The 20,171-nt window shown below is 40.9% G+C and overlaps 1 protein-coding gene across 5 annotated transcripts in view; it reads right to left on the minus strand.

Annotated features, from left to right (window-relative positions):
• Positions 1–7,106: 7,106 nt before the first annotated feature.
• HIVEP2 (human immunodeficiency virus type I enhancer binding protein 2) overlaps positions 7,107–20,171 on the minus strand; it is a 218,418-nt gene continuing 205,353 nt past the window's right edge. For 2 of the 5 annotated variants that reach the window (XM_027551732.1, XM_027551733.1), the window contains exons 9-11: positions 17,965–18,066; positions 16,299–17,194; positions 7,752–9,602 (exon numbers count right to left, since the gene is read on the minus strand). In XM_027551732.1, the coding sequence (XP_027407533.1) occupies positions 8,778–9,602; positions 16,299–17,194; positions 17,965–18,066 (1,823 nt within the window). In that variant the 3' untranslated portion in view covers positions 7,752–8,777. Of the gene's footprint in view, positions 9,603–16,298; positions 17,195–17,964; positions 18,067–20,171 lie in introns of all 5 variants that reach the window. The other 3 variants (XM_027551734.1, XM_027551731.1, XM_027551730.1) reach the window with 2 other exon arrangements.

Raw genomic sequence — 20,171 nt, forward strand, 5'->3', positions numbered from 1 at the left:
CAATGCAAGGGACCAGAGTTGGATCCCTGGGGCAAGAAGATCCCATGGAGAAGGGAATGGCAACCCACTCCAATATTCTTGCCTAGAGAATTCCATGGACAGAGAAGCCTTGTGGGCTATAGTTCATCACAAAGAGTCAGAAGTAACTAACATTTTCACTTTTCACCCAATTTAACAGAGATCTTGCTTGATGGTGGCAAGGATGATGGCTTGTTTCTATTCCTTCTAAGAGTAGGACTAATATTTTGAATCTCACAAATACCCCGCAAGTGCTGTTTCTTCAAACTCCGACTCTCTCCCTGCCACCTTCTCAGGAGGGTCCCTCAGTACAGAGCCTACCAAATCTGGAAGCAATGCTATACTTTTCTTGGGAGGAGGTGAGATGGCAAGAAGTATAAGGGTTGGCTTTGGGGCCTTCTATACTTTCCAAGGTTTACATTCCTTAGAGATTTTTGACACCTTATTTAATATGACTAAAAAAAAATAATAAATTTTTTTTCCTGGAACTTTACAGAAAATAAAAATGAAAAGGGAGCATTCTGGTATAATTTATCCTAAACATGTCCATGTCCAAAATGTTGAATGGTGCATAGTGGACCTAAACATTTGGCAAGTCTTCCTGGTATAAGTTTGGAAAGAAAGAAACAGGCATTCCAAAATACCACTCCTGCTCATTCTTGCCATCTTTCTCCACCAAGCAGGATTTGTTTACACTGGAGTTTATAGTTACCGGTTGGCCTCAAAATAGATATTTTAATTCTGAGATCTCGCTCATGGATAAAGAATGCAAAAAGGAGGTTTCTGTGGTGATGTTTGCATTTTAAAATTAAGGGTGCAGTTAATTAATCTCTCCTGTCCATCTCGGGAAAAAGAGAATGATTAATATGAAAAAAGAGGTTGTTAGAAAAGAGTTAATAAATATTTATTTTGGAATCTTCCTTAGACTCTGCTTTTTCCTTAGACACTGCTTTTTTTTTTCCCTTAGACTTTTACTTTCAAAGATGAAAGACGTTATTTTTTTTTTATCCTGGACCCCCAATGTTATAAAGAGAAACAAATGATGATCTATATTTGTTCTATTTGTGAATTCTCCATTATTGGTTCTTGTGGTTTGGTTCTCTTACACCAAACTCTAGAAATGCAATATACAGTAAATTGTCTTATATAATGCAACCAGAATTAGTAGTTGATTGCTTGATTTTAAAAAGTCAAAGGAGTACATGACTGATGCTGAGATGTTCTCTCATTAGTCATCGCCAGGCCAGGATGCTTGGGGCTGGTGCACTGGGATGACCCAGAGGGATGGTATGGGGAGGGAGGAGTGAGGAGGGTTCAGGATGGGGAACACATGTATACCTGTGGCGGATTCATTTTGATATATGGCAAAGCCAATACAATATTGTAAAGTTAAAAAATAAAATTAAATTAAATTAAAAAGTCAAAGGATTATAAAAGTTAATAATTACACCTTTAAATATTTCCTTTTAACTTAGTTAAAAACACTCATACATTTATCTTCTTTTAGCATATGGAAATGTACCATCTTTCTTTTGAGTATGAGTCTGTTGTTGTAAATCTAATCAGGTAGCTTAAATAAAACCCAACCATAATAAACTAAAATTCCAACTTTATTTAAAGAGGAGTGAGAATTCAAAGACATTCAAGAATCAGTTGGAGGGCAGAATCATTTTTAGTTTTTATTTTCTTTTTTGACTCTTTTATAGTTGTATCAACCACATATAATTCAATGACAAATTTTAGTGACTCATCTTTATTAAATCTTTCTAAAGCATTTAACTTTGTCGTCGTAAGTACTCTCCCTTTTTGTACTCATACTTCATAGTTTTATGGACATTTAAATTATGCAACTTCAATAATCCACAAAACTTGCATAAACTGGTTTGGGATTAAATTCAACCGCATGTAATTCAACTGGTAACAGCAAAAATGCTCAGATATATCGGGAACAGCTTTGAGCATTCAGCTTGGTTTGTGAAGAGAGTAAAGAAATGTTACTTTTATGATTTTATAGGTAGAAGTCAATTTGAAGACCTTTGAATATGTATGTAAAGTACTGTTTGCATGTTTGTAAATTTTACAAATCTATGTTATCACACTGAATAAACATAGTAATAGGGAGACTGTATGGGTGACAATAATGTGATAGATATAGTAGTGATCTTGGTGTCTAACTTGGATTTGAACTTCATCATTTTAGTAACAGCAGACATAAAGTAGTAAAAAAGTAGTTACTGGCATCTTTTTTTTTTTTTCAGGACTATAATTTTTTATTTTTGTCTTCACCTCGTAGCTTGTGGAATCTTAGTTCCTTGACTAGGGATCTAACCTGGGCCCTTGGCAGTGAAACTGCAGAGTGCAATCCACTGGATCACCAGGGAATTTCCTGGCATCACTTAAGTAGTAGTAATCTTCCTACCACACTATGGGTGAATTTATGTGTCAGCAACTATAATCAGAATAGACTTCTAGAAACTGTCAAATGCTTTGAAAAATCATTTCAGATATAAAGCTCAAAATGTTTGATTCTGTGATATTGAGGATGAGAATTTTAGAATAAATATGTACATTTCTGTCTGATGAATTTCTATTTATTTCCCCCAGCTTCAAACAGACCAGTGGTTCTTAATTGGGGCAGTATCACACGCATAAACACCCAGAGCCTTTTAGGAATATATGAAGACTTGTCCATTACTGCTATAATTGCAGGATATCATGACTGCAGTGTAACACTGACATTTAGTAGACCAGCTTCTGGGACGCTGAGGTCCCAGCAGTGTGTAGGACAGTTCTGGACAACTTGCTAATGTTCCTCCAGAGGAGATACTCATTTTTTTTTCTTTATCCCAGAGGAGACATTCATGAAAGTGAAAGATCTATTTAGATTTATGATTTATATGAATCTAGAATCTGTTTTATTTTAAAGACAAACTGGGGATGGAATAGATCTTTAATAAGTCGTTTCTGCTATAAGAAGTGTTTCTAAAAATCATCATGCTATGCAAAATCATGCCAAAAAACACAGGGCTTATGAGAAAAATGCAGTTAGGGACACTATACTCAACACATAAATAAAAAGATGGAATCCCAATAAAAATAGCAGCATAGTTTTATACATGGTAAATGGTTAAGAAATATACAAGAACTACAATAAGTACTGGGGGGAAGAAGCCCCTAAAGTTCACTAGTGGAAGTGGGTAACAGAGGAGTCCATCTTTGTGAGTAATTGTGAGGTGGTGGAGGGTTATCTGAAACTGGATGGAAAGCCATAGCCCCATTCACTACGTGTCCAGGTGTGATGAAATGAAGTAGCTGATCTGTGTCTGGTGTGTTAAGTTGCATGTGTGTGTACTCCTGAACATGGATCATTCAGAAGAAGTGCACTTCTCTGGGTCTGCCCAGTGTTTCTCGCAGAAAATGTCCTGCATAATCAGCAAATGTATTATGTTTAGATTGTTCCTTAATATATCAACTGCTTTGGAACAAATTTGAAAGCAAATGTTAGAGGAGAACTATGACTTGTTCTAGGAAGGCAGCTACCATCAAGAAAAATGTTGGTTTTGTTTTGTTTGGAATTTTCCAAGATTTGTTCACCATTTCAGAACATCATATCCTTTGGGCAATAAGAGTTGTGGTCCGTGAACTCCCAACACGATGCACTGGTATGAGCCTGCATTGGCAGCTGTCATATTCCTGGTGATCTGTGTAGAGGTGCAGGTACCAAACAACGTCATTAGATCTTCTACTGTAACCTTTAACTGGAATAAAGAGCATTTATCTAGTGAATAAAGTAAGAAAATTGCCTTAGAGATTACATTTCTGTCATTTCTCCCTTTACATATGGCTAGAATATTATATTGAAAAATTTGAAATGTTATGTAAAGGCCAATTATGTTATATAAAAGGGGCATGATAAAACATGTATCAGGAAACGAGAGTGGCACTGGGTTTAATAGCACTGTGGACCCCTGATATAGAGAAACTTTAAAAAATAAAAAAGAAAGGGAAGGTGGCATATTTAGAGTATCCATGAATAGATGAGAGGATTAAATGGGATATTCTTGAACATATGATAGGTTTAAATAAATGGTTGGTGGTATCATTACTATTTTTGATACCGTATTAGAAGACCCACATATCCAGTCACTCCTTGAATCTTTCCTTATGGATGCCCCACAGGGACCCCAAACTCAGGAGACCAGGGTCACCAAACTCGGTAACTGCCCATTACTCCCCCAAACCTGCTCCCATCTGGATTTAGCCTTGTAGTGAAAAGGCGTCATGTTTAACCCAGTAGTAGCCAGCTAGCCATGGAGCATTATATGTGACTCTTCTCTTTTCTGAGAGGCCTATATCCAATAAACTCCCTTTCCCATAAATTCTAGTCCCTCTGCATATTTCAAACCTATCTGTTTTTCTCTATCCTGACTACCACCACAGTATTTCAGGCTACCCTCATCTCCTATGGAAATAGCCTCCGAGCTAAGCTCAGTTTCCTCTCTTACCTCCTCAGATCTCTCCTTTCTTCACCATCATCCAAGAGAAACACAACAAGACATATATGCAATTTTCAATTTTCTGGACCAACATTTAGAAAAGGAAATGTGAGCCATCAATTTTAATAACAATTTATTTAACTTACGATATCCAAATGCTAATCATGTCAACTGTAAAAGACATGTGGCCTCCTCCTTTTGCCATGTCTTCAAAGTCTGGCATGTACTTTATATTTATAGCACTTATCACTTTGGACCAGCCACATCTCAAGTACAATTTGAGACGATGTTATGCTGTGCTATGAGACTCAGTATATACTCTCTGGTAACCAGGTCTGACAATGTGACTGGGCTTGAGTTGAACTGGGAAATACACTACAGTCCATCCCTTTACACCTTGGAGAAGGAAATGGGAACACACTCCAGTGTTCTTGCCTGAAAAATCCCATGGACAAAGGAGCCTGGTGGGGTACAGTTCATGGGGTCGCAAAGAGTCGGACAAGACTGACCAACTGAGCACATCCTTTTACAAATAGGGTTCCATAAGAAGAGTAAGTCCTGATGCCCTAAGACATCCTATGTCATGAATTAACTTCTCTCCTATGAGAGTCCTCAAACTTCCTCTTTCTAGCTCTCCAAACACATACACCTTGAGGGATTTCATCCAGTTAAGGCTCAGCTACCATTAAGTGACAAGAAGGGACAAATCAGCCTCCAGTTTGGGCCTTTCTTGAGACACATTCCTTATGAACTGTAGTGGGAAGCTCATTTCCTTACCTGCTTCTCCAAATATAGTATAAATCCAGGCTTTTTCTTGGTTAGCAAGACCACCTCTTTCCACTGCCCTGGTTAAAACTCTTTAGGTCATCTTTAGGTCCTCCATCTCTCTCTCCCCCGACAGCAAATCAGTCACTAGTTATGATCAATTCCTTTTCATTAAGCAAAACTGTCCCACCTCTACTGGAATGTAAACTTCATGAAGGCAAGGACCTGCTGTGTTTTGCATAGTACCGTGCACCTAGCACACAGAACAGTGTCCCAGTGGCCATGGTGAAGTTTATCTATTGAATAAGTCAATAAATTGTTAGGATGAGACCTGGGACCTGGGACTGTTTGCTCCAGTGCTTGCACCTAAGCAAACGTCTCCTTGAGCGATGAAATACAATGAAGTTATAAAGGACTAAAAATAGACAGTTGGGACAAATTATGGAGAACAAGGTGCAGAAAGACCAAGAAGCCCAATGATCACTTCTGAAGAGCTGGGACAAAAGCAGGGATTTGGGAGCCAAAGCAGAGTACTGGGCATACCCTCTGTACATGACCACGGAAAGGGTGGGCAAACCAACTAAGCCACCACTCCAGCCCGCCCCCTGGACCCACACCTACCCTCGCCTCGTACAAGGTACCAGCTTGCTCCCTCCCAGCAAGCGGACAAGCACAGGCACCTGCTGGTTCTTCTCACTTCTCTGTGCTGCAGCAGGCGTCCCCAGTGAAACCTTGCCAGGATTTCTTGTCTGAACTCAGCAATTTCTATTGATTAAGAAGGCCAAGAACCCTGGTTGGTAATGCTCCAGGACCACCTCTGCAAAGAAGCCTGCTCCATCCCTCCTTCCATTCTCAGCAGGGTGGTTGCTCCTTTGTGATTGCAAAATACATCAAATGTACCATTATTTTAGCACTAATAGCATACTGCACACATTTATTCACATATCATTTCTCTATTTGGTCTCCTTGATGGCAGGAATACTCTTATCCACCCTAAATGCGCATTATAGCACCCAGTTCATAGTAGGGATTCAAAAACTGTTTTATGAGCAAGTGAATACATGCAATGAATCAGAGGAAGAAGCAGAGCATTTGATTTGACCTGGGATCACACACACACACACACACATAAGTGAGGAGTAAAACACACAAATCACCCTATGCAATTAAATGTTTCAAGGATTCTTCTCTGTGAGAGATGGATATTAGGCTGGCCATGGTGGCCTTTAAATCACCTTTGTAAAACATAGTTTTAAAGAGACAGCCTGGCTTATAAAACATCATAGGTAAGTTGTAAATCCGCCAATTTGAGATTTCTGGAATTGGAAATACTCATAGATTTTTACCTTTAATGAGCTACTTCCATTATTTAAGATTCTACTCTTTTGTAATAAAAGAACTGTGATTTGTGGATATTATATGGTGTATTGGTTTCAGTTGGCTTTTACCTTCAGTCATTTCAGCAAAAATCAGGAGGCTTCCCGGGTAGTAGAATTTCAGACATGTATGCATGCTGAGAGGGAAGCAGAGGGGAAATGATGATTTGATTTCTTCACGACTCTTTTCAGACACCCATTGCCATGTCCAGGTTCTAAGGACTCCATTTCTAGAACTCACACTGTGCTGACCACTCTCTGTTCTAATCAGGTGACATGCTGAAGCCAACGACTGCCTTCTCACTTGTTCAAGGCATTCATACTCTGCGCAGCCTGGGATGGGCAGAGCCTAGGAGTGAAAAGCACAGATGGCATGTTGGTAGCATCAACATTTCTCCAGCAACAAAATTGGGAAATCAAAATGTCAAACAACACATAAAAACTAGACACCTCAAGCATGTAATCGTATATTTATTTCTCTTTTTAAAGAACACTCCTTAATGTAATTCAATATACAAACTTGGTTTCACAGAATTATAATCCACTATATAGCACAAAGATAACCCAGATTGTGTGTGTGTGTGTGTGTGTGTGTGTGCGCGCACACACGTGTTTGTGTGTGCCCACGTATTGTACCCCTTCCCTTCCTTCCACTCTTCGGAACCTACAAACAAAGGCTCTGCCCATCGTCAACGCTAACCAAAGCCCATTCTGAATGTTATATACAAAAGACAGCATCCTCCCACAAGTTCTTTCCCCTGGTAAGCTTCTTTTCCATTCCCCCTGAGATAGCCAGGGGTCTGACACTCTTCCCTTCTGCAGTAGGGTCAAGTGGCTTCCCCCAGAGCTGATGTCAACCCTGTTACCGTGCAGACTGGCTGACGGGAAAGGCTGGGGAGCAGGTCCCCACGCCCTTCCCCGCTTCCACACCCACCTCTCAGTCCAAGCGCGACCCCTCCGTAGTAGCCTTAGTTCCAGTCACCATCTCGTGCAGCAAGAACCAAGGAGATTGTTAAGCCCAGGTCTTCTCCACGGGCAGCGCACAGCACTGCCTGCCAAGCCACCGGGCCGGCCGATAACCAAGCTCAACACAGTCCCGTGTGCTTTGTCACTTTAATTTTTAAAGACACCCTAGCATAGGTCTGTGGCAACCTAGTGTCCAACTGAGTTACATAAAATTGTACCAGTGATGCACTTGTACATATTTACATGGGGCGGAATGTTTTCCCATATTTTTAGTTGAGTATATAGATCAACATGTTCACATAAGACCAAATACTTTTAATATTATTTATAACTGATTTATAAAGCTTTGAAAAAACTCACAATAGCACATTGTTTACTTTAATGCTTTACGGTACTATCAGTTTAAAATCACAATCAGCACTTAAGTTATAGTCAATCCAGCAAACAAGAGACAAAAAAATTTACAAGAGTTAAGAACTGACTGATACATCCTTTATCTTTTTTTTTTTTAACTAATGCATAAGTGCAGAATAAGATACTCTAGTTTAAATATCTTGTTTACAATATACATTTTTTGTTCTAGTTACGCAACAGTAAACCCCATGCTTCACATAGAAAAGCAATCCACAACATTAAGAAAAAATGTACAATTTATGAAACAAAGTAAATAAATATTAGTATTACAGAATCAGAGCTGTACATAAAAGCTGTTCAGTTTTAATCATATAAAAATATGTTTTAGTGCAACCTCACATATATATTGATGCTGTTTTGCTTTACATCATTTAGATCCAAGTGTCCAAAAAAGGAAAGAAATTACATTTATTACAAAGCAGATACACAAATTCTAAAATATGTACAAATTACTGCTAAAAAATGCTTATAAGAATATAAGCAAAGTAAAGAAAAGGCACAAACATCTGTACAATTTTAAAAGTACCAGACCCAATAGGTTAATTTCAAATTTTGTTTTGGTCAGGCTCATGATGACTTGTTAATTTACCTAATTCTTTTGATATAACAAAAGTATATATAATAGCAAACTACCAGTAACTTAGGACAGGCATGCTATAAACTTGATTACCTCTATTTCTAGAAAAACGAAAACAAAAACAAATGGGAAAATGTGGAAATGAAAGTCTCCATGCATCTTAGATCAATGTAGTTGACTCTTTTCTGAAGCCGGTTCCTTGCCTGCCTCTGTGCTTGAAGGTAATTCCTTGCTCTCTTGAAAGCCTGACTGTTGGTCATCCAGACAACTCTTGCTGTAAAACGTGGAGTGGGCGAATGCAGTCTGGGATGTACCAAAATTGTCCTTCTCGCCATCATGCAAGTCAGGGTGGGAAGCTGAGGTACAGGGCTGACCTGGCTCAGGTCCACTAAAGTGTCTAATGCTAGCCTGTGCACTTTCCAAGGGTTTCTGATGAGGCGCCTGCCCCCGAGCTGACTGATCTGCCCCAAGCAGAGCGGCCTCTTCTGTGGCAATCCGGAGGGAGGCGATGGCTTTTGTGCAAGTCTGTATGTTTTCCTCCTGTTCCCGCTCTGTGGCATTCAGGCTGTCTTCTGAAGTGCTCTGTTTCATCAGGAGCCGCGGAGAGGAGGGCGTGCTAGGTGGACCAGATGACTGGGGAGCGTAAGGCGACCGCTTCCCGTGCTGCTTCGAGACTGCGTAGGGATCCTTGGCGAAGGAGTCCCCTGAGGCTCCCCTCTTCTCCTCGGAGCCCTCCATTGGCAGAGGCAATGTGGGTGGAGGGTGTAAACCGGAAAGGGCCGGCGGTATGGAGTGAACCATTTGGATCCCACCAACTGGCACCATGGGGATAGGAGCTCGCACTTGTTGCTGAGAGTGGAGTGGAAGATGACTGAAGACATAGTCATTAGGACCCTCAGGGAAAAGGCTGGAGCCTGGATGTTCATAAGCACCTTCTTGGTCTCCATAGAGACTGAAGTAAGGAACCTGAGGTAATCCTCTTCTTAAATTCTGCATCGGGGAAACAGAGAGACAACACTTAGGACCCAGCATGCCTCACGTTTAGGTCAAGCTGTTTCATTCATTCACTCACTCACTCACTCATTCCTTTAAAACACGTGAAGACTCCCTAATCTTTCTATCACTCTTTGATTTCTCAAGACAAAAGAGGTTTGCTCCGCAGTCTTTTAGGATTCTTGAATGAAGCAGGTAGGTCTGTGAAAGTTGCTTTTGTTGTTAAACAGGAATGTGATAAAACCTGCAGTGTGTTTTCCACTAGGTACAGAGACATGGTCCAGCTCTGGTGTTTTTTTTTTGTAAGACAGAATGAAAAGAAAATAATGGATAATTACCAGAAAAACTTTACTGAGCCAAAAAACACTAATAACAAGTTTTTAAATCCAAAAGAAAGTTAAACGATTACCATCTGTTTATATACTGGGCAGATTTTTAATATTTTTCTTAAGTGTTGATGAATATAAATGGAGTGACAAGCTTGAAAATTAGCTCTCTTTTTTTTCTTTTTTAGTCTTTTACAGAACAGATGACAAAATGGTGGTGATACACAAACTGGTCCCTCCAATGTGCAAGACACTGCTCTAAAGAAATAGATTTCTGCTCAGGAGGCATCGAGGCAGAAGATCAGCACCAGCATCTCCATCAAACCGTAATTCAAGGCCAGATTTTATATGAAAACTATGCATCAAAGTAGTTAATGTTAAGTATTTCAAATAGTTATAATTTATAATAGACTATGTGGCTGGGAACCAGAAATAACTGTATTTTAATTTTTCTGTGTTATTATTTCCACTTAAAAATCTTCTTGGCAATTAATAAATTAGGACATTTAAGGTTTTGGGCCAGAAATCCAGATTTCATGGTCCCAGTCCTGAAAACGGAGAACCCATTTTGTATAATTGTTTCTATAGCAAAACCTACCCTAACTGTGAGATTATCGGGTTTAAATGAGATGACGAAGCTTCAATTAATTGAGATTCATCCTTTTAATGCATGCATGGTTAGTCACTCAGTCATGTCTGACTCTTTGTGACCCCATGGACTGTACCCCGCTAGGCTCCTCTGTTCATGGGATTCTCTAAGCAAGAATACTAGAGTGGGTTGCCATTTCCTTCTCCAGAGGATCTTCCCAACCCAGGTATTGAACCCGTGTCTCCTGCATTGCAGGCAGATTCTTTACCACTGTGCCATCATTCTAAGAATGTTTCAGGTCAAAAATGCAAGGTGTGCTCTATACCATTAATGATTCATCCAGTTCTAATTAGATTGTGAGACCAGGTTAGGAATGATAAATTATCCATCATTTCTGCTACTCTGTACCATTCTTGGCCCTTACCCTGTTCTAGGCTTCACCTTATTCAAGCCAAAAACAAATGACTTGTGCTGAAAGTGCAGGAGAAATCATGTAAACATCAATCCTCATAAGCTAAGGACCTCATAAGCTAGGTAAGGGGAGAATTCTGTGGTATGAGAAAGAAATCATTAAATACGACTAAAAAAATCCCTCTTGCATTTATCTGCTCTGGTTTAAAAAAGGCATGTTTACATGTTACTAGGTAAGGTGGAAGATCATAATGCCTACAATAACCACCTGTGAATGTAACCAAATCAATCTTCTTTGGATCACAACGATCACAGATGTAAAGTTTGAAATAAAACATAGTTTGGCTCTTTTTCCATCTTGCCTCTGGTTGCTATTCTGTGATGTCCACGGTATATACCTAATCAGAATGGGGGTTTCTGAGGCAGCCAAAGACAGAGCTGTCCTATTTCATAAGATCTCTGACTCAAGTCCAACAAAGCGAGTGATGAAGTGTCCTCTAAAAATAGGATGTATTCAATCTGTTCAAAAGCCAATAGAATTTTGTGTTAAGAATACAAGTGTTATATTCAGACTTTTACTGACCAGACATTAAATGATTACAACCACAGAAGCAAGTGTACAATTCCTATCATGTAACCACTTCCATGGCTCCGGATACTGCCAAACCTTTCACATACTCTTTGTCCTCAGACTCACCCCTTCTTCACCTTCCAAATAACTCTCCAAAAGATTTTTCTACTCAAATTTTTACTTCATTTGCAACCTTATCTTGTTTTACAATTTGAGCCTTACCATTTTAATATGAATAAACTCCCATCTTACTTAAAAATCTTGACACAGAAATATGAATAATGAATGCCTGTGTGGGTTGTGCTAAGTGTATGCATATGTGTGTGTATATCTATCTGTATCCTATGTACCAAATATTTACCCCAACTCATCTTTTCAACAGTGTCAGTAGGTCCTCTGGAAGCAAAGGATAAGAAGGAGGTAGAGGTACAGGAGTTCCGGCTGGGGTTGGTGATGGGGGAGCAGGGATATAAGGTATGTGGCGCTAACAGGGAGAGGAAGCAGGGGGTCAGCTGGAACTGATCCAGGCTCAGCCACTGATAGAGGCTGCAGGGGAGAACGTGGCCTTGGCTTGAAAACGGAGGTCTATCCTGAAGGTTCGAACATCAGGAGGCTGTTAGCTCACTACATTCCTTACAGCTGAATGGTAAGTTCCTTCAAGGACAGAAGTCTACTTGGCCCACCTCCCTGGCTGCCACAAACAGATGAAAAAACTGCCCAAGAGGTTAAGTGACTTGCCCAAGACCACACAGAGAGCAAGGGCTGGAACCAAGTCATGGCGCTTGTTCTAGACAGTGTCCACGGATGCTCTGCACTGAGGACCAGGACGCACTTTCTTTGTCTCCTCGCTATTTATCTACCAAAACTTTAAAAGTGGAAAAGGAACAATTCTTGTTTAAAAAGGATGAGGCCAGAAACCATACAATTTTTCCACCATCATCACTGAGCCACATATGATTAAACCCTCAAAAAATATTTACTCTACGAATGAATAAAAGACTTTTCTCTCTTCCTCTTCCTTCCTTTCTTCCTTCTGTCCTTCTTCCCTCCCTCCTTTCTTCCCTCTCTTTATTTCTTCTTTGCTTTTCTCTTTATCTATCCATCCATCTACCTATCTACCTACCTACCTAGCATCTATTTTAAAATGAAAATTAACCAAAGGACACTAGAGCAGAAATAGAAGGGTTCTAGAATCTCAGTGACTGCATATCATCTCCTCCAAACTTGCTCCCTGGAACCTACCACTACAGGCTGAAGCAGATAACGAGTGTGCCATGCTTGGCTACCAGGTCCTTTCAATGCCAGAGTAACTGCCCTGTGAGCGCTTGGTCAATGTTAAACCACAGGTATTGCTAACAGAATTTCTATCAAAAATAATTATCTTTAGGGTTATTCCAATTTAATACGTTCATACATAAGACGGCTGGATAGCATCATCTGCTCAATGAACATGAGAGTCCGAGCAAACTCTGGGAGATAGTGAAGGACAGGGAAACCTGGCATGCTGCAATCCATGGGGTCACAGAGAGCTGGACACGACTTAGTGACTGAAGAAGAACAACATACATTCTTCAGAGAGAGGGAAGCACTCATCTACTACAGCAGTCAGGAGAAGTACTCCTTAAAGGATCACTGATTCTTTTTCACAATGAGAATCTTGTCCATACATCATAGAAAGACAAAAATTCTCTGCTGCCCCTCAAAAACAGAGTGCTAAAGCATCAAATGGGAAGCATCAGAGACCAAGCGTCCCTGCTTAAGGAAGGATTCCAAGGGCTATTCTTTCCTATCACATGAGCAAAGTAGCATGTTAAGAACTGTCTACAGAGAATTAAACTGGGTAATAGAGCAAAAGCTCAACACTTGGGCTTCATAAATGGTAAAGTTCAACAATTTTGTTAAATATCCAGGTGAACTGGTATGAAAAAAAAATACAAATTCAATCACTAATAAAACCAATCTCTTTTCAACAACAACTTTCTGGGCAGAGATCCAAAAATTAGATGAAGTCTTTAAGTCCACTTCTTTGCTTCCTTTGCCCAAAGTGACTGTGAGTTGCTATTATTTTTTAATAACAATACTGTGTTGGCACCAAAGCATTATTTTTTATGCCTACAGATGACTGGATATACTCCAACATCTCCCAAATATCAGAGTTTTGACCCACTAGGCCAATTAGAATGGGGGAGCCTCAGCTCACACACTCCACAGCACCATTGGGTCTAACCAGAGATCAAACTGGCAATATCCATTCGATCATAGAAAAAACAAGGGAATTCCAGAAAAACATCTACTTCTGCTTCATTGACTATGCTAAAGCCTTGACCGTGTGGATGGCAACAAACTGTGGACAATTCTTCAAGAGATGGGAGTACCAGGCCACCTTACCTGCCTCCTGAGAAATCTGTATGCAGATTAAGAAGCAACAGTTAGAACCGGACATGGAACAATGGACTTGTTTAAGTTGGGAAAAGAGTACATCAAGGCTGTAATTATTACTCTGCTTATTTAACGTATATGCAGAGTACATCATGTGAAATGCCAGGCTGGATGAATCACAGGCTGGAATCAAGATTGCCAGGAGAAATATCACCAGTCTCAAATATGCACATGACACCACCTTAATGACAGAAAGCAAAGAGGAACTAAAGAGCCTCTTGATGAAGGTGAAAGAGGAGAGTGAAAAAGCTGGCTTAATACTCAACATTAAGAAAACTAAGGTCATGGCATCCAGTCCCATCACTTCATGGCAAATAGATGGGGAAAAAATGGCAACAGTGACAGACTTTATTTTTGTGGGCTCCAAAATCACCGTGGATGGTGACTGCAGTTATGAAATTAAAAGACGCTTGCTCCTTGGAAGAAAAGCCATGACAAACCTAGACAGATTACTAAAAAGCAGGGACATCACTTTGTCAACAAAGGTTCATCTAGTCAAATCTATGGTTTCTCAAGTAGTCATGTACAGATGTGAGAGGTGAACCATATAGAAGGCTGAGCACCAAAGAACTGATGCTTTTGAACTGTGGTGCCCGAGAAGACTCTTGAGAGTCCCTTGGACTGCAAGGAGATCAAAGCAGTCAATGAAATCAACCCTGAATATTCACTGGAGGGACTGATACTGAAGCCAAAGCTCCAATCCTTTGGCCACCTGTTGCAAAGAGCTGACTCATTGGAAAAGACCCTGATGCTGGGAACAGCTAAGGGCAGGAGGAGAAGGGGACGACAGAGAATGACATGGCATCATCAACTCAATGGACATGAGTCTGAGCAAACTCTGGAGATAGTGAAGGACAGGGAAGCCTGGTGTGCTGCAATCCATGGGGTCACAAAGAGTCAGACACGACTTAGTGACTGAACAACAAATACCAGAAAAAGCATTTTCCACCCCAGATGTGGTATTCTGGTATGAAAGTGACTTCTCACTCTATCCTTCAATAGCATGAACTTCAGAAGAGCCCTCCTTACTACTTGGTACCACTAAGACTCAAAAACCTGAGGAAATGCCCCGCTTTTTCTTAGCTGGCTAATTTATTAGCTCAGCAGCGAAGTTATGTCTTGATTGCTATGCATGTTTCTACAGTCATTGTACCCTGAGGCTATGCTGGTGGCAGGCTTGTAAAGAGGGGCTTGGGGCTGGGGAGTAGAATGCAGCAGGGAGTTTTCCTAAAGCTCAAAATGTGAATCTAAGCATCTAATTCAGGATGGTGAAAAGAAGATGAGAGAGGGGAAGCTGATCACTAGGGCCGTGATAAGACGGCAGAGCTGACAGCTGGTAGTCTTCCTTGGCTGTGAAGGGCAGTGACGACCCACATGATGGAAATCCAGAGCAAAGAGAGAATGGCCACGAATAGAGCCCAGGAAACAAAAAGCACATTTAAAGTAGCCAAACTCCAAAGGTATCCTTCCTCTGTCTACGCTAGGTATGCTAGGTGCCTGCTTCTTTCGTTTTTTTTTTTTTTTTTTTCACACAAGTTGAAAAAGACATCAAGATCTATCATGTTGGTGAAGTGAGGCAGGGCTGATCCTCTTCTATGGATGTGCATTAAGCCTTACTGCCCACATTTCATTCATGATTGCTACTGTTGTTATCTTAATCTATAATGAGGGCGTCCACAGAAATCTCCTCTGATGCTTTCTCCCTTACCTCTTCCGACTGCCCACTTTGTGAGCTCACAATATCACTGAACAAGGGCTCTTGGTAACAGGAGGTGGTGGGACCAGCAAGAAAAGCAGGCATGTTCATGCCTTTCATTTATACCACAGGGTTCACTCTCCCCTTTCCTGGTCCCTTACTGGTTTCACACATCCACTCACTATCAGCAAAGTAATTAGTTTATTTAAAATTTTTTTTTGATTGAAAGTCAATGCTAATGCCTGAATCAGAATTTTCACCTGGTAGAGAGTTAGATAAATGATACCTAAATATCCCTCAGACTGTCTGTCTAGGCAGTCATGTCATTCCAAAGACTTTTTACCTTTTCCACTCATGCCAAGGTTTCAACTCCTGCCTATATATAATGAGTTAAGCTTAGAAAGCATTCGGAAAGATCTCACCTGTCATTACCAGATTGAAATGCTCTTCTCTGATGCAATACTACACTTGGGGTAACGCCATAGCCATGTGATTGACAATAGCATGTGATAAAAATGCCTTCCTGCTATTTTCAGTAACCAAGTTCACTCCTCCCCATGAGAGATACCCATGTCATAATAAATTTCACACCAGTGTGTCATCAAGAGGCTCCAATGAGCTTGGGCTTATATATTAGAAAGAGAAAACTAAGGATACTTACAGGAGGCCCCAATACAATTGGCTCTGCTTGCAAATACTGCCCCATGGACAACGGTGGGTTGTGGTATAAAGCCCTTCTGGGAGATGGTGCTCTTATGGTGGTCATGTATCTTCTCTCTCTCCTGGGAGAGAGGTCCCTCCTGGCCATGATTTCTTTCCCAGGTGACACTGGCCTCCTTGGGGACAGATGCCTTCTTGGCGAAACATCTCTCTGTGACATCTCTCTTCTCAAGGCAGCTTCCTTTCTTGGTGAAAGATGTCGCATGGGTGACAGATCTCTCCTAGGTGACAAATGTCTTCTGGGTGACAAATCCCCTTTGGGTATCAGACACCTCTTTGGTGAATTATCTCGACAGGGTGAAGAATCATATCCTGGAGAGGAATGGCGGCTGGAGGGTGAGAAGTCCCGTGGGGAGGAGCCCGGCTCTGAAGACAGCATGCAGTCTTCATCCATACAACTGGGGATGTCTAACCTGTCTTTGTCTGGTTCTGAGTCTGTACTTTTGCTCTGGAATAACCTCTGGTATTCTGTCATCTGAGTATCTTCACATGAGTCACTTGGTGTCATCAGCTGAGTAACCTGAATACTTGGCAACGTAACCAAATAGCTGATCAATGAAGAATGCCCCAGGGAGCTATCGGAAGGAACCCCGTGGGGCACAGCGCCAACATTCACCGGCAAGGAGGAGAATCTAGGAGGCTGGGGACTGGTGCTTCTTGATCTTGTTTTTGGTGTCAAATCTCCTTGGTCATCAAAGTCTTCATCATCTTCGTCGTCATCGTCATTATCATCTCCATCTTCACCATCCGATTCTTCAGCATCTGAGAACTGATGATCAGTTGAAATGCTGGACATGCTGTGCTTCTCACTTGCCTTGTGCAAATCTTCCATTGTTTCTGAAGCAATTGAACAAAGAGAGTGAACATCAAGATTCAAACAAGAAGGTTAGAAGCTCATTCAGATGCCATCTCTTTGCAAAAGCTTTCCTCAATCCTCTAGCCCCTAGAGGTGGTCATCTCTGAACTCCTATAACATGAGCACTTACCTCTGTGACACTGGTTGGTTCTTATCTTTTTATGTAGCTATCTGGTTTCATTCCCACCTACAATATGGCCTCCAGAGTAGGAACTTTTAGCTCAGGCATCACACCACTCATAGAAAACCCTCAATAAGTAGATACATAATGTTGTTAATGATGATATTAGAGGAAAAAGAAAAGCAAGAACCTGTCTCTACAAGTCAGGAAGTCCAGCTGATTCCCAGATTTTCTACTGAGGTTATTGGTGGACATTTTTTTTCTACTAGATTTCCTCTTGATCAAAAAAATAAGACATTAAAATGCTTTGCAAATTTCCCAAAAAGTATCATCATAAGATTTAAATCACCATTACAACTTAAATGCAATTAGATTTCCTTTATGGTTCTGTTCTAATAATGATAAAATTATTTTCACAGTAAGGCATTTCTACTTCTTCAGCCAAAACTGAAATGCATTTCTTTTAAGTCTCAAGCAATTCAATGCGTCAGACTTCTCTTCTCTGTTTAGTATTTAGTAAAATGAAACGTGATCAGTTTTTTTTTTTTAATACCTATATTTATTTTACCACCTTGGCCGCAAAGCTCCAGCATGCACAGTAAAGAGGTCAGTCAACTCAAGTGTGAATACCTGCTTCCTCGGTTTCGGTGTCATCGACTGATGTCATTGAGACTCCCAACTCCAGGCATTTCTTCATGTGTGCTTTAGATTTCATATGCTTCGTTAGGTTTCCTAGAAAATACAGCCAAAAAAAAAAAAAAAAGAGCAATTAATTGGTTACCAAAATGTGATGACTGCTCCAAAATTCAGTGTGAAATGAACTAACTTGAGATAACACAAATTTGTTCCCACCCCCTGCTCCTTGCCTCAAACTTAAGAGGAACAATTTGGCTTCTGAAGATATGAACCCCCTGACAGCTTCAGCCCATTCTCAGGCTGTCTTTGTTCTAGACCTGTGGAAGTCTAGGCTCATATTATTTCAAGTGTAGACTCAAGTATGACTGAGAATCCCAGGCTTTTCTGGCTGAGAGAGGACCTAATACCTTTGGCCCAATTGGGTCTGCCTTCTTGGGCTCCACATCAAGAGGGTGACGCAAGCTGGGTCACACATCTCTGAGCAATTTCAGAATAAACTATTGTAATCAACATAGTCCCTGGACCCCAGACCTTCTGTCATCAATCAGATACAGATTAAACTGGCAGGATGCTCACGTGTCAGAAGAAAAAATTAACGCAAACTGATGTTGGGGCCAATCCTGTAAATAAATTCAAAGATCCAAACAAATATTTAGCTAACTACTTATTGGGAACATTAATCTTAGTATTTAGCTTCTATCTATCTGACATATATCAACAGAGTTTATGACAGCAACTTCTAAAGTTCCAGAGCAGCAAAATTCCTTTCTTATTTACCTTGAAACTCCCACTGTTCTAAGAACAAAGAATGTATTATGATGGTGATACAGCTTCCCAGGTTGCTAGTGATAAAGAACATGCCTGCCAATGCAGGAGCCATAACAGACTCGGGTTTGATCCCTGAGTGGGAAAGATCCCCTGGAGTAGGAAATGGCAACCCACACCAATATTTTTGCCTGGAAGATCCCATGAACAGAGGAGCCTGGTGGGCTACAGTCCATTGGGTTTGGCTACAGTCCAAACACGACTGAAGCGACACAGCACAAGCCCAAACTCTTGCATCTTCCATACACAGATACTTATATATGCTGCTGCTGCTAAGTCGCTTCAGTCATGTCCCACTCTGTGCGACCCCATGGATGGAAGCCCACCGGGCTACCCTGTCCCTGGGATTCTCCAGGCAAGAACACTGGAGTGGGTTGCCATTTCCTTCTCCAATGCACGAAAGTGAAAAGTGAAAGGGAAGTTGCTCAGTCGTGTCCGAGTCTTAGCGACCCCATGGACTACAGCCTACCAGGCTCCTCCATCCATGGGATTTTCCAAGCAAGAGTACTGGAGTCAGGTGCCATTGCCTTCTCCGATAGTTATATATAACTGTCCCTTATGTATAGTATAAATGGTATAGTATAATGCCCTCTGTATCTGTAGGTTCAGAGTTCATAGATAAGGAGGGCTGATTGTATAATTATACATGTACCTAATTACGTATGTATGTGTGTTTCTATGTGTGCATGCTCAGTCGCTAAATTGTGTTCAACTCTTTGCAACCCCATGAATTGCAGCCCTTCAAGCTCCTCTGTCCACGAGATTTCCCAGGCAAAAATACTGGAGTGGGTTGCCATGTTCTCCTCCAGGGGATCTTCCCAAACCAGGGATTGAACCCAGGTCTTCCACATTGCAGGGGAATTCTTTACAATCTGAGCCACCAGGGAAGCCCCCAAAATACTGGAGTGTGTAGCCTATCCCCTCTCCAGGGGAACTTCCTGACCCAGGAATCAAACTGGGGTCTCCTGCATTACAGGCAGATTCTTTACCAGCTGAGCTACACGGAAAGCCCATTCCACATCATATATATAACTAATCAAAAGAAATTCAGGAACTAATTCAGCTATAAGGGCCCTGTTATCTTTGTTCTTTGACACTGCTTTAGTCACAGAGCAGCAAATGCTTTAAGAGTAGGCTCACTGAATCCAGGCAGAAACTCCAGCCTGCTAAAATAGTTTGTTCTTCTTGCAGGAGTTTTTGGCTTACTATTAATGTAATACATGAGCCACAACTCTAAACTGGGGCATGGTTGTTTATTATTTTGTTTATATTACTTTATTTTTTAATTAGGGGAAGTGAAGTCACTTAGTTGTGTCTGACTCTTTGCGACCCTATGGACTGTAGCCCCCCAGGCTCCTCTGTCCATGGGTTTTTCC

The sequence above is a fragment of the Bos indicus x Bos taurus genome, chromosome 9 (genome assembly GCF_003369695.1).
Source record: "Bos indicus x Bos taurus breed Angus x Brahman F1 hybrid chromosome 9, Bos_hybrid_MaternalHap_v2.0, whole genome shotgun sequence".
In the NCBI taxonomy this organism is placed as follows: Eukaryota; Metazoa; Chordata; class Mammalia; order Artiodactyla; family Bovidae; genus Bos; species Bos indicus x Bos taurus.